The 15,299-nt window shown below is 46.3% G+C and overlaps 1 protein-coding gene across 8 annotated transcripts in view; it reads right to left on the minus strand.

Moving 5' to 3' along the window:
* Positions 1-15,299, minus strand: part of STK24 (serine/threonine kinase 24) — a 113,733-nt gene that overhangs the window by 20,339 nt on the left and 78,095 nt on the right. For all 8 annotated transcript variants that reach the window (XM_044779787.2, XM_044779789.2, XM_044779786.2 and 5 more), the window contains 3 exons: positions 9,264-9,320; positions 1,937-2,045; positions 1,535-1,692 (listed from right to left, as the gene is read on the minus strand). In XM_044779787.2, coding sequence (XP_044635722.1) covers positions 1,535-1,692; positions 1,937-2,045; positions 9,264-9,320 — 324 coding nt within the window. The remainder of the gene's footprint in view (positions 1-1,534; positions 1,693-1,936; positions 2,046-9,263; positions 9,321-15,299) is intronic.

Raw genomic sequence — 15,299 nt, forward strand, 5'->3', positions numbered from 1 at the left:
GAGTCACATGTGCCGTGGCTGACCAGCTAATTTACTAGAAAAAAGAGAGGAGAACAGCCAGCCTGGTATAATCTGATGAGTTAAGAAACTTGGATTCTAGGCATAGCCCTACCAAGATCTACCTATGAGCTTTGATAAATGGGCCTCAGCTTAAAATAGAGAGAATGGACTAAAGACATTAAGTTCCTGTCAAGTCCTAAAATGATGGGACCCCAGAAAAATGGCCAATAGCCAAAGCAGCTGCAGAGCTCAGAAGCAGCTGTGGGGGTTATCAAGCAGCTATGGGGGTCATCCACAACACAGGGCGGAGCACTTACAGCAACAAAACACGCCGAAGACCAGACAGCTCTGCTATCCTGGGCCTTGAAAACTCAACAGTCACTTAGTAGCCACTGAATACTAAGGCCATCAGGATGCCTATGGAAGTCCTGGCCACCATACAACTCCCAGTGAGCCAGCCAGGCCCACCTCTGCATGCTGAACCAGGTGCACCTGCAGCCTCAGCACAACAATGGCTCGCAGGGGGGACCTTAGGCCCTAAGGAAAAGTCACCCTCTGCCCGTGCGCTGTTTAGCAAGGTAGGAAGTCCACTGCATACTGAGAAGATTTCCATTAAAGAGAAGAAACCATGTTTGGCACATAAATGTATCTGAGTTAAATTTTTGTTTGCCTAGAAATACCGGCTCAGAAGAGCCAATCCTGTGTGGACCATGTGCAGATTTTACTGCACGCAAGCTAGTGAGGGGTGTGGCCTGTGGGAGACGGGAGTGAAATCAGAGATCCAGGAGGCAGGCTCCCCAGGTTTTTTAGTCTATTATTAAAAAGTTTAAGAAAGTTGAAGGGCAACAGGGAATAAGGAACACAGGAAAAACTGGGAGAGTGCACCCATGACCGGTAAAAGAGGCTGGAAACAAGACATTAGGATTTTGCCTCAAGTTGGTAAGGAGTCTCTGAGGTAACACTCCCGAGAACTAACAATAAGGACAGGAAGAGTCTGTGTGAGCACCACAAGCTTTATTCTTTCTGGATTCTGCTCTTATATTCCTGTGGACTCTCCATTTCTCTTACGCGATCCTTTCTGTACCCATGCCTTAAATATGGTTCAGAGTCTGCCCAAGGCCCTCTTGCCTCATCCACTCCACTCGGGCTTCAACCAGCACTTGCTGGTCTCTCTATGGACCCGACCCCGCATGCCTCCACTGGACACCTCCACCTGGACATCTTAACAGGGCCAGGCTGAACCTATCTCGCCACCGTGGTCCTCTGTTCCTCCACACCCACCTTCAAGACACACTCCTCCCTGGTGTTCCCCACCATCACCAGACATTGTTTAAGCTAAAAACCTCACTAACTAGGGACTGGATAAATAAAGGGTATTAAACAATGCAGCAGGAGACAGAGAAGAAGCCTGTTTTCAAACAAGGTCAGCGAACTACCTTCAGGACCTACTGCAGGGTGCTGGCTTCACTCCCACAGGAACAGCTGTCAGGTTAAAGTACAGAAGGGGTAACTCTACACGAAGCGTCGGCCTTACCTTTGAGTCGTAGGCAGACTGTTTAATGACTTCGGGGGCCATCCAGAAAGGGGTGCCCACAAAGGTATTTCTTTTTATCTGGGTATCCGTCAACTGGCCCGCCACTCCAAAGTCAGCCAGCTTCACCTCTCCATGTTCCGAGAGCAGAACGTTGGCAGCTGGAAAATAAAACCAAAGACGCCTCCTGACATTACCTGCTGCGTCGTTCCGTCCACTATCACTTGGGGAACGTCTGCATTCTCTCCCCAGCGAGATCACCAGGCACCAAAGGGATGCTATGGCTTAAACTCGCCTCGAAGGCCAGCCCACTCCGGGCAGGCTGCAGGGAGAAGCAGCTTGCCTCAACAGCTCCTTCCTACCCGCCTGAGGGGTTCCAAAGGAACAAACACAACGTTTTCTTACCTTTAATGTCTCTATGAATTTTCTTCTCCGAATGCAAATAATCAAGTCCTTTCAGGATTTCTCTTAATATAGTAGCAATCTGAGTTTCATCTAAAGGGCCAGGTTCTAACTAATAAGAAAAAAATTATTAAAGTTAGTTAAATGATTATCTTAGAAGTTTGAAATGATAAGACAGTCAATCCCTGTGTTAAATGGGCAAGAACAATTAAAATTTAAAATCTTCTTCACTCCAAAACATTTTGCCCAAACAATAAAAACCTATTTAAAGGGCCCCCTGCCCACCCCCTCCCCCAAAAAAAGAACCAGAGAAAACGAGTCTGCTGAATGAAGCCAAGCTGGCTAAGAACCAAAGCAGCGCCGAGGAGGAGGCCCACGGTCAGCCCCGTCGCGCCGGCAAGCTGCGCTGGGAGGGATGTTAGTCCAGAGACTCACGGTACCTGCCAGGCAGGACACGGAGCAGCTTGCCTCTGTGCAAACATAGTAACCGTTATCAAAACGCAAGAGGTCAGAAAGAGGCCCGCGAGCTGACTGCTTTCCGAGGCTACCCTGCACCAGAATTTTTAAATCTGAATTTTAAAACTTGAGGGAAGGGAGCTCAAAGTGCTGAATTCCTAATGATTTAGGGTTTCTTGTTATTCAATATATATGTTATTCCAAACGAAGTAATAACAGCCTCTGAAAACATATTGTGAGAAACTCAAAGGAATTAACGCTGCTTGATATTCATAATCATACAATGATGTAAGGAAGAAACGTCAAGCACACATATCTCCATTTTAAAAAGAAAAAATTAGGTTCTAGAGCTCAGTTCAAATTGGATAATAAGTCCACCGTCACTCGCAGAGCAGGGAATTCAACCACAACTAATAATTACATAAGTTACTTCAGCAAAACCACCTAACACTCCCTAAAGGACTCATAATGGAACCATCAGAAAGAGGAGAATTCTAATAATTTAATTTTTCATCTGAATGATGATCCCCGTTATTACGTTTCCGGACTTGACAGTGAATGCCATGATAACCCAAATTCACAGACTTTAGTCAACAGGAACACACAGCCCCGTGACATTCACTGAGTAAGTTTTCAAAAGATAGATGTGCTTTAAACCAAAGGCAGTGAACTAGGATACTCCTTCTAAGGCCGAGTTCTGATTGACGCACGTACATTTTCTTGGACAGAAGTCCTACTCGTGTGTCTCAGGGGCTTCGCCAGGATGATGGCAACAGAACAACTGTTTATGGGCCCAAGGTGGGGGCAACAGACACCACTTCTAGCTTCATGACAGCTTTCTGGTTCCACTCAGCAAGCGGTGCAGCCTCTGATCACAGGCCAACCCGGCCCGCAAGACAATCCACAAAGTCCGGGGGAGGCGGGCAGGGGCTGCCTCAGTGGGACTCTGGCTGGTCTGGCAGCAGGACACACCCATGACCAAGCAACTTTCTCACATTCAGAACACAAATGTAAGAGAGTGTGCTGCTCACTTGTAGTTTTACCTTATATGTTGAGAGAAAAATCACACCACTTGGGTCAACTGGCCTGCCAGGAGGTACCCCAAATTCTAATTAAGATACTGTCCAAAAACTACCTCAGACTATGGCAACATGTTGCACACTTTGTTGCAAGAACCTAACCTTTCCCAAAATTATCTGACCAAAAGTCTTATTTTCAAGAAACACACACCAAAACTACTACCCCAAAGGACATAATGTAGACACCCTCTCTTGTCTGCCTTCTCCACACCTATTTTTGAGTATTCAGAGACTGTAGAAATTTTAAGACTCAAAATGAGGAAAACGCACTTTTCTCATAACCTGGGGAAAAGAGGGAGGAGGGTAGAGACGCTGGCGTATTTTCTCTTATTCACAACACCAGAACACAGGATAACCCAGTCGTTCAATATCACATCACAGAGTGGAGGTCCCATTTCCTCCCCCAGCAGATTTTCGCCCAAGCAGATGATCAGTAACATTCAGCTAAACCACCTCCTCCCTTCTATTATCAAGTCTCTGGAAAGAAACAGCAGAGCAGCCTGGTGTTATCATCAAAGGGAGATAAGAGCTGAGGAAAACTAATTGAAAAACCTTCCTTGGATCATTTAAGGGCTGGCTCTCTGATTAATGTATGTATGGTTATGCTCTTTCACATCTGGCCCAAACACCACCCACCAATGATTTATATGCCATGGGGAGACGGTGGGGGAAGGGGAGAAAGACAGATACTCTATTTACAGGGTAGGGAGATCCTTCACGGTGTCACAATTCACTATGAAAGGTACTCAGTTGTTCTCTATACCACCGGTGGGTAAGACCAGGCTGAGCTAAGTTCTCAGAAAAATATATTAGCATTCTCCACCACAACCATTTTCTAAGCAGTATAAACATAGTGGTCTCTATCATTAAGAAGACTGTGGGATCTGCAAATAATCTTTATAAAACAGAATTTCAGGAAAAAATTCCGACTGCATCTCATCTCTGGGTGACTTCTAATTCCCTCTCCCCCAAGTCTCTTCCCCCCTTCTTGCTCTGTAATAGAGACTACTAGCCAGGCACATGGTCACCCAACTACAGACCACATGAGTCAGCCTCTGCAGCAGCCAGCCTGGCCACGTGACTAAGTCAATGGAAGATGAGCACAAGTGACCTGTGCCTCCTCCTGGTCTTGGCTTTGCAACCCTGGCAGCTGGAGAGGACAAGGAGTGAAGACCACGGGAAGCCATGGGCTACAGATGGTAGAGGACCCACCAGTGGAGGGCCCTGATGACCATGTGGACCAAAGCCCAGTGACCCCAGATGTGGCAAAAAAAAAAGTTTCTATCTTGTGTGTGACAAGATACCTCGTTTGGGGGCCACCACAACAGCAGCTCAGCTTAAACACGAATGAATATGCCATCTCATTTTTTAAAAACCATGTTGCATATTCATTTTTAAGTTTGTCAAACATCTCGGCCTGATTGAGTGACCAATTTACGTAGCATAGTTCCTTCTTAATTAGATTCCAAGGCTGTCCCTTAGATTCTCCTAGATCCTGACTGATCTTTTAATCAGCTAAAAAATCTTTAATCTCAGGCCCTCTGTTGCTAATCCTCACTCCAATTCTGCCACTTCACCTGGCTCTCTTTACTTTCCTCGTAGCACTTTCCCACATAGGATATACCTGAGGGTCCTCCCCCACTAGAATATAGCTCCATCAGAGTAGGGGTTTTCTTCTGCCTCGTTCATTGCACAACTCCAAACAGCCAGAACAGCATGTGGCCCATAGTAGGCACACAATAAATATTTTCTGAATGAAAAATGAATTCACCCAAAATCTATCACATTCTAAGTTATAAAGTCTTAAAACTGTGTGATACCCATTACACTCGTAAGTCATGGCACCCTAGAAGCAGACAGAACTTGAGAAATTATTTACACAAGTGGTTTTCAAACTGTATTTCCTCAAAGCGGCCTTGGGGATCCTGCAAACATGTAATTTCAATTTATTATTTGTTTCTTTTAAATTAAAAAAAAAACCCAACAGATTGAACATACTCAAATGTGTGGATTCAAAATAAAATATATGCCTATTTTACTTTAGCATTCATGGCTCTTAATAACTAAGCTATATTGTGTCTATGCTTCACACTAGCCTCCATACTGTACACTCCAATAACAGGTAAAGGTATTAACCACATTTTTTTAAAAGTCAAAAAGCATGCATCACCAGGAAAGAGGAAAAGAGGGCTCCAAGGGACACATACCCTCCAACAGCATCAGTTTATCTTCTGCAGCTACAGAGATGGCCACGCCCAGACAAGAGAACTGAGAGGTTCATCCACAGGATGGCATCTCAGTAATTTACAAAAAACAGATCTGGGTTAATTCCTAACTTGAAGTAATAAAGCCTTTCCACTGTGTCCTTCATTTTGTCTGATCTGCGGGACCCAAGATTTATTTACACATCATGTTGTCGTAGAAAGAGACTAGGATTCTCGACTTGGTCTTGAAGCCAACCATCCTTACCTGGGGCATAGTCACTTCTGTCTCTAGGGCCATCTCTGAATGTGCAAAATGGGAAGAGAGAACGAGATTTTCAGTTCTCTTCAGCTCTGACACTTGATGTTGCTGACACCTCAGGAGGCTCAGTGGTAGGGACATTAAGAAAGGACTGTGACACCCAGACAATTACCTACCTACATCCAAAATACCCCACCACTTCCCACAAATGAACATCCAGGCAACTCTATCTCTGTCCTACATCCCAAGCTAGACCTGCCTCCATCTGGAACCTCAATTCCAGAATTCAAAAAAAGCGAAAAAATTAACTATCAGACATGCTTAAAAGGCAATCTTGAGTGACGCAGGATGGCCATCTTCCTGTCCCAGGCAAAAGTGTCATTAAGATTCAATGTAAGGAATTAAACTGTCTCACAGCCTAAGTAAAAAGACATGATAACCACAATGTAGAGTGAAAAGGCAAAACAAAATAATAATATGTACGCCACAATTCAAGCTATATAAAACATATGTGCTTACGGTCAAGAACTGGGAGGGGCTGCAGAGACACAGCTGTGTATCTCTGAGTAGACTGAAAACTCAGACAATTTTCATTACTGTTACGGACTGAATGTTTGCGTCTCCCCATCCACCCAAAATTCGTGTTAAAATCCTAACACCCAAAGCGGTGGTTTTAGGAGGTGGAGCCTTTGGGGGTGACGAGGTCACGGGGGCGGAACCCTCACGAACGAGATTAGTGCCCTTGGAAGAAGAGGCCAGGCAGTTTGCTCTGGCTCTCGGCCCTCCCTCAGGGGAGGATACAAGACACATCTACAAGCCAGGCAGTGGGTCCTCAACAGACACCAGATCTGCCAGCGCCTTGATCTTGGACAGTCTCCAGAACTCTGAGACATAAATGTTTGCTGCTTGAGTCACCCAGTCTACGGCAACCTGTTACAGCAGCCCGAGCTAAGACAATTACTGAGCGCATGAAGGGGAAAGATGAATCCAGACAGAAGAAAGCGAAGAAAGAACCGGTGAGATTTTCATGCTCCGGGCAACGGCAGAGCCTTTCTCCTTGAACAAGACCCACCTCATCATCTTTCTCTCCACGGCCCCTCACATGTCGGGCTCCTCCAAGGTCACAAATAAACATACTAGCACTAAGCCTCTTAACAGAGAGAAAGATTGAATAAAAGCAAGCAGAATGTTTCAAAATATGGCCCAAATGCTGCATGGTTATCAAATTTTTATATACAATAATATTCTGGTTTTAAAAATCTTTTACAAACATGTAATAGATCCTCTCAAAATAATCCTAATCATTTCCAACATTCAAAAAATAATACTTGTATCCCATTATTAAAGTGTGTCCTCTTCTTTGAGAGTTGGGGGTCGGCCAACAAAAAGGAGATAAGACAAAGTCAGAGGGAGCCGCAGTTGGTCACAATGAGGTCCAGTATTTGCTAGCTGGGGCACCTAACCTCTGAGTGTCTCCATTTCTTCATCAATTAAAATGAGATGATGAGGGGCATCCAAAAAGAGATGCCGGGTTCTTGTCACCAGGGACACTGATGTGGAAGGCAGATGACAGTTTGCTAGGACTCACACCAAATGGGATTTTTTTTTAAATAAATGGAGAGTTCTACACTTCCTTCCAACTGTAATGTCTAAAATTTCACAGACTTCAATTCAAAGCTCCAAAGAAAGCTACCACTAAATAAATTAAATTACCGTGGCATTAAGAATGAATAAACTAAAGCATCTGGAGACTAGAATTGCTGCTCTGAAGGACTCAGTGTTGGAAAAGAGTCCCTGCAAACAACTTTACATACTCCACAAATGAAACTCACTTAAGATAACAGTCAAGCTAATTACACAAAACAAGATAATTTTCTACATTCCTGTAGTATTTCCCAAAAGAGTAAAAAAATGAAAAGCTCTTTGTGTAATGTGTATATTTACGGAAAACAAGCACAGCAAGTCATAAAATTTATCCAGCTGTTTTATTGCTTTTCCCATTTTAATATAACTGTTTATACCATATTAAATTTTTTCCTTGAAATTTCCTTTTGAACACCATTTTGGCCAAAAAAGCAATTGGTCAAATATAACATTATGCAATTTTTTACAATTGGGTGCATAAGCCTTTTAGAGATACATGTAGTTTTAAAGCTTTACCTTCCCAAGAAACTACCAATTACTACGATTACTGTGAGAAAGAAATCTTTTAATCAAAGGGTATTTCTTGTCTTAACAAAAAAAGTCTGTGTAGACAATATCCAGTAAAATACACGGGCTTCTTTCAGCTCGCACTCTGAGGGCAGCGAGAACTACAGACCCATCATCTGACAACTTCCTCTCTGGCAGGACCCACCCTCTAACACTAAAATGATAGATTAAGCCTGTCTGGGAAATCACCATTCACCCAAAAACCTGGCTTTTACAGGATGGGGAGGAAATGAGGGCTGATGGCATTGATTTCACTGCATAACCACAGTGAGGACAAGATGTCAAGTGTTGCACAACTGTGGGAGTTTTTTAAAAAATTTATTTTCCATATACTAAGTTTCAAGGACAACTTAAGCAATGCTGGTTACTTCTGAGCTTCAAGTCAGAGGCCAACATGTAACCACATTCTATCACGAGAAGCGAGTCACAGACCATGACTTGGAGGTCATCCTATCCCTAGCTTCCACCATCTTGTATGGGGCTGGCGCACACTAATGGCACCGTAGGAGGCGGCCAGGTGGGAAACACAGTCCTGGGGCAGGTCCGGCCCCACCATAAACACACTGCGAGGGGCAGCAAGGCTTCTGCAGGCACATCCAGGGAAGGAACTACGCCCTCCTGCTTGACCAGACCACAGCCTCAGCACGGGACAGTGCAATGCAACCATCACACCCTGCCTATCTTACTCCTGAAATCAAATTTTAATTTTTAAAAATTCTAATTCTAATTAATTAGAAATGAAAACGTTCCATGCATATTTTGGAAGCTAAGTTACTACCTGAAATATGAAACAATGATGGGGTAAGAGGTCCACAAAAGTTACCACCAGTTTTGGAAAACAAGCCACCAAACTGGTCTCTGGTGAGACACTGACAGGCTGGGTCCTCCTCGGCTTCTGTGAATGAGTCACTGGTTTCACGAAACAATAACACTGGTTTCAAAAGTAGGCCTATAATTTTCGGTAACATATCAGACACAGAAACATATAAGGAATAGTTTAGTCCCTTTTTCATGCAACTTAAGAGGAAAACAGAAATGGATATAAAATCAGAATTTTCTTTACAACCAAGATTTACTGAGAAAAGCTTTGACGCGTATTAGGCATCAGACGTAACACTTACTAGATCCAGTGCGGAGCCTCCACCAAGGTATTCCATGATTATCCACAATTTAGTATCCTACGAAAACAAAAACAGGAGGAAAATTATTTTTAAAAAAAACCCAGAAAAAATTATTTTAAATGATCTAAGGTATTTTTCACTGTTATTTTGGAACGAGGAAATTTTACAGACACATAACAGCAAGAAAAGCGCGTCCAGGTGAGCACTGTGAGCAAGAAAACCTGCACTGTCAGAGGGGGCTTGCACAGCCAGCCCAGGCCCCTGCAGCAGACCCTCCAGGCAGCGTGTTCCAGACCCACTAAACCAGAATCCTCAAGGGGGACCAGGAGGTGTCCATTTGTAAACAACCTCAGTTGTGATACCAGGCACCAGTAGGGTTTGGGAATAGGTCTCCAAAGCCAGTCAAGGCCAGCAGCAGTCACAACGTCCCACCCTGGGTGTCAGCCAGGAGGCGCCCGGGGCACACGGCGGTGGGAACAGACCACTTCCCTCCCTCTGGGTGCAGCTCTGAGCCATACAGCGTCTGACCTTCAGTCCCTGCGAGCAGAGGGAAAGCAGTGCTTCCCAGGGTGGGAGGGCTAGTGCAGCCTTTCCTTCACTCCCTTGTTTTGTGGAAAGGCAGCCAATTTCAGACACCCCAAAGGCTACCGTACTCTGTCAGGGAACTTTCCAGGAAAGCAGGCCCAGTCAGTCTAAGCCTTGCGTCTGGTGTCCTCTCAGGCCACGCCTCACCAGCATCAACTCTGTGTCTTTTCCCTTTGTCTCTCTTGAGCCATTCAGCCCCCATGACTTCCAGAGTTCTTTTTAAACACAAATCCAAAAGTTCCACTCCCTTGAAAACTAACACGCAAGCAAGCAAATATCCATGCTGCTCTCCATGAGCGGGTGTCTGTGTAGTGGTCCAGCTTGGGGATGAGCCAGACCAGGGCTGGAATCCTGACCCCTCCTTACAACCAGAGGGACCTGGGAAGAGACTTCCTCTCTAAGCTTCTGACTGAGCGCCTAGCCAAGTGCCTGACCCACAGCCAGGAAGCAAGAACAACAGCTAGCGACGTGGATAACCCATCACAGTATCAGTGGGAAGTAACTTGTCAGTAATATGGGTGGCAGATAACCCCTAGTCACAGTGGTGGCGGACAACCCCGCAGTCACAGTGGTGGCGGATACCCCGGCAGTCACAGTGGTGGTGGTGGATAGCCCTGCGGTCACAGTGGTGGCGGATAACCTGTCACAGCCCCAGTGGTGTTCTGATCCACTACCTGAGTTCCTGGGAGTACTGACGTCAACACGCTTCATTGCTAACTCAGTATTTTATGGTAGATTTCATACACATCAAAAGAGAAAAGATAAGGAAACAAAACCTTTCCACGGCTCCCTGGTACCTTTCGGAGAGAACAGAGCCCGCGCTCTTCAGAACATCCCCAAGGAAGACCCCTCCCCCAGGCCCCATCGCACCCTGTGGTTCTAGAACGCTAACTCTGAGCTTGCTCTTCTGGAACATGGCGCAGTTTCAGGCCTTTTCGCCTCAGCAGTTTCCTCTGTCAGGAAAACCTCACCTGCTTCCCTCCCCCATACTCTCTGTGCAACTTTCACTTGTCACAAACTTTCAAGCACCTATTGGTCTGATTTTCGTTTTAGATTTACGTGTCTGTGTTTCCCACCAACAGCAAACTAAGTGCCCAGGGACAGTGCCGCCGTGGTCAAGCTCTGGTCAAGCTCGGGAAAGGTGAATTAGGAGGCTCTGCCGTCAGGGAAGGGTCGGCTTCTTGACTTCGGGGAGGCACTGATACATGCACCACATCTGTAAAATAAAGTCCTTCTAAAACTTAAAATAAACCCTGACATCTAGAGTCAATTCTGTGACTAGTCTAAACAAACACTCCGAGATTTACTGCATATAGAACACTTTCTCAAGCTTTCAAATGCCCTCGACTACTAATATGATGAAGACAATTTCAGTGGAGAGTGGAAAAAGCACAGGAGCCTTAAATGAGGTATTTGGGATCCACATTATACATACAAACATCCTCCTCACTCAATAACCAACCAGTCTTGGGCACCTGCCTTGAACAGGCTCGATCATCCCGTCTCTGATTTCCAGAGAACACCCTATCAGAAAGAGTATTCTCAAGCCAGCGAGAGAAGGATAATCTGTGTATGACTCCACTCATATGAGGAATTTAAAATTATGGAGTAAGAACAGTTTAGTGGCTACCAGGGGAAAGGTGGGGTGGGGGGTGGGCACAAAGGGTGAAGTGGTGCACCTACAACATGACTGACAAACATTAATGTACAACTGAAATTTCACAAGATTGTAACCTATCATTAACTCAATAAAAAAAAGAAAGAAAGAGTATTCTCCAACTTTGCTTTCATTTCACAAGCACGCCCAATGGCAGATTTCCATACACTTGCTCCTGGGGAACAGCCGTGTTGCTCCTTGTAGGCATTCCTGAAGCACCCTGTCTTCTAGCTATTCCAGAGAAAGGCTAACACCATTTTGGATGACACGGGAAATTTAAACTGTTTTTCTATAAGGAACTGGGAACATCATATTTCTCTTCCTGGTCCCCTTTTTATGGCACTGTTTGACCCAGCTCCCAGCCCTTTTCTTTTACAGGTGTTAAGGGCCAGTTTGCTAACAGTGAGCTAAGCTCTCAGCAGTGGGTGATCTCGCCCCACCTCCATCCCCTCTGTAGCTGGCTGTGCAGGTGGGACACCCTGGCAGACAATCCTGGCTGACTCAGAGACTCACCACACGCTTCCTGAGTCAGCCAGACACAAAGTGGCCACACCTGCCAACCATTCCAAAGCTCCATGCTTCTAAATCCCTTCAGGGTCAGCCCAGCAGGTAACTAAGCACCAAGGAAACAAAATAACCCTTTAAACATTGCCTTCTCCTTTCAGAAAGTCGTAAGTGATGGCGACCCATTTTCCCATGTGCTCCTAGCCCCTCAGGGGCATTTAAGCAACAGCAGAACAACTGGCAAACCAGGTGCTCCCAGCTGAAAGGCTACCTGGCCCCCTCATCGTAAAGGCTTCGCCTTCCTGGAGAAGATGGAGCAAAGAGCCCCGCCTCTCCTTTTATCTAGCTCATTCCTGACACTAGACGTGCTGGGGTATGAACACTATCCAAACACGAGGTCCACCAGATTCGGGGGCACTGAGGAAAACAGCAATGGGTCCTTTATTCAGCCCATCACTTTTTAAATACCCTGACAAGGTCCTATGACTAATGTGTTTTTGTTCCCAGTTCCACCAGAACCACTCATCACGGAATGGAAATTGTATCATGAAAGGTTCCAACGGTTGCCACCTCTCAGCTGAACTTGCTTTGCAACATCACTGGGTGTGCCGCTCACTCTGGGTGGAGTCGGAGAAGTCAGCCTGGAAAGTGGGGACAGCCCTCTAGATGTGGAGTCATCACCTTCACCAGCTTCTGTGCTCTCTGCGGCCAGCGGCCACTCCCTCCAGGCTGAGGGGCCAGGCACCAGGAGGCTACAATAAGCAGACTGAGCACCTGCCTTCTAGAGTAGAAGACAGACCTCCGACGATTGTTCAACCAGCTAGAACTGTCGCGGGTGGGTGCCATGAGAGGGTAAGCAGGGACCTGCCGGACCTCAGAGTCAGAACCAAATGTCTTTTAAGATGAACCCAAATGATGAATAGACACTGAGATTGGGGGAGAGGCAGAGGGAGAGGACGAGGGGGAGAAGTGCAGGTCAGCCAGCACAACAGCAGGAGTGAAGCTGGAAGGCAGCAAAGAGGCGGGATCAAGGACCTAACAGAGGGAGGGCACGAGGAGGGGGCCCAGGCAGAGAGTGACCTGAAGCAAAGCGGCAGAGGAAAGCCGATCTTGCAGCCTGGGTTAAACATGGCAGGGAAGTCACATTCTCCTCAAAGTCACCAAAGGATACTGGAGCAGACACTCATTTTGGAGTAAGCGGTGAATGTGTGTGGAGAAGGGGCCAGACAGAGTGGTGAAAGGCTCCTGGGGAGGCGGAGGTGGCCGTGGGGTCATCTGGCTAGGCGTGGGAGGCAGAAGTGACAGGACTTGGTGGTGCACAGGGAGGTCAACGTAACTTCCAGGTTGGGTCTCACTCAAAGGAACACCTGGCAATGCCATCCACTGACAGGCAGCCCCGGAGGAAGGAGGTACAGAGGGTATGACAAGTTTGGGCAGGTTGACAAAGGTGTCCACAGGTCATTCACGCAGAGAAGGCACCTCCTTTCTCTTAAAACAAAACAAATCGCTGGTTTTAAAATAACTGATAGCTTCTACTACATTCCAGTGTAAATTCCAAACTCTGTGGCTGGCTGAACTAGCCCTTCCCAAGCACGTACCCATCTGTCTCCTCATCTCATTTCTACCTTCTCTCCACGCCCGGGACGCACCAAGCTCTAAAGCCCACAGGCTTCTGCATGGCAGAGCATGCTGCCGGGAGACAGCCTGCCCGGCCTGCCTGGTGCAGTCACAGCTCACAGGCGGCTCCTCTGGGGACGCTCATGCAGGGTATCCATCTCCCTGCTCCAGTCCCCGGGCCCAAGCATGCGTCGTCACTCTTCCTCCCGCCTCAGAGAAAGAGGTCCACCTCATCCTCCGTCCAAGCACAGCTTTGCCAGCGCATGCTCTGTTCACCCACCACTTCCCATTCCCACCAGTGATCTCCCTTTCCATGGGTGACCCCCAGTCCCACCAGTGACCCCATCACTCAATCTGTCACCTTCCCTGTAACACTTTCATTCTTCTCCACAGCTCCCTTCCTCTGAACTCAAATCATTCTCTCACTTTCTCTAGTCTGACTCTCCCATGATCCCACTGAGCCCTAAAGGTATGGGTTCTGCTTTGCTTCTCCCTTCCTGGCTAGAATTCCCAAACTATAACCCCCAGCTGCTGGTTTCTCTTTCCTACCAGAAGAGAAGGCTGCTAAGAATAAACTTGGCCTACTTCACAAACCGGATGAGGGTTGAGATGCTGTGGACATCATGAAAACCAGGGACAGAGGGAAGGACAGATCTCAGACTCAGCAGAGTCCTCAGGTGCAGACACGCCACCTGTGCTGCATCAGGGAGCACACTGTAGCACCACGCCTCCAATGCAGGACACACACTCAACACAGGCAGAAAAGGTCTCCTAAACCTACCATCAGTCATGATCCCAAATAAGCATTTCTACCACCACCAATGCTAAAATAAGAAACGTTCAAAAGGGACCAAACGGATTGGCTCCGCAAAGTGAAAGACGGGCTGCGAAGGCTGCAGGCAAAGCACTCCCCATGGGCTACCTCAGGATTCCTCATCCTGGGCACTACTAACATTTGAGGCTGGATAACCCTTTGTCGTGGGGGCTGCCCTGTGCACTGGAGGGCGCTCAGCAACATCCTCAGCTCTCTACCCACCAGATTCCAGTAACACATCCCCAGTTCTGATAACCAAAAACGTGTCCAGACACTGCCAACGACCTCTGGGGGCCAAAATCACCCCCACTGGAAACCAGTGAACAACACAATCAATGTTGATAAACTTGAAATGTTACTGGACCAGAAGTGCTAACCATTAATTCTCTCCTTCTTCTTAACAGAGCCAGTTTATACCCTGAAATCTCCAGCTAGAAGACTCTAATTCACTGTGAGACATCTAGGCTTCAAATTTCTCATCCATAAAAAGATGGCAAAGAACCTCTGTGCTTCTAAGGACAGTAAAATGAGATAATCAATGTGAAAGCACTTTGCAAAGTTCAAGGTACTAAACACATGCAAAGTCCTGTTAGTTGTATCAACATCATCATCATAAACGCCTTAAAACAGCCTGGTAAAACCAAAACAACCCAATTAAGAAGACTAAATAGTATTTCTCTGCATGGGAGTTTCTGAGCAAAATAAAATCTGGAACAATGATTCACATTCATTCTACACTGGAATGAAAAAAATAATTACCGCCCTAAAAGCCTTGAGGCAAAAGAGCATTTGAGAAGGATGTTGTTTTCAGTGACCAAATGATCAAGCATGGTTACTGCCAGACACAGAATCACTGCCC

Source organism: Equus asinus, chromosome 11 (assembly GCF_041296235.1).
Source record: "Equus asinus isolate D_3611 breed Donkey chromosome 11, EquAss-T2T_v2, whole genome shotgun sequence".
Lineage (NCBI taxonomy): Eukaryota > Metazoa > Chordata > Mammalia > Perissodactyla > Equidae > Equus > Equus asinus.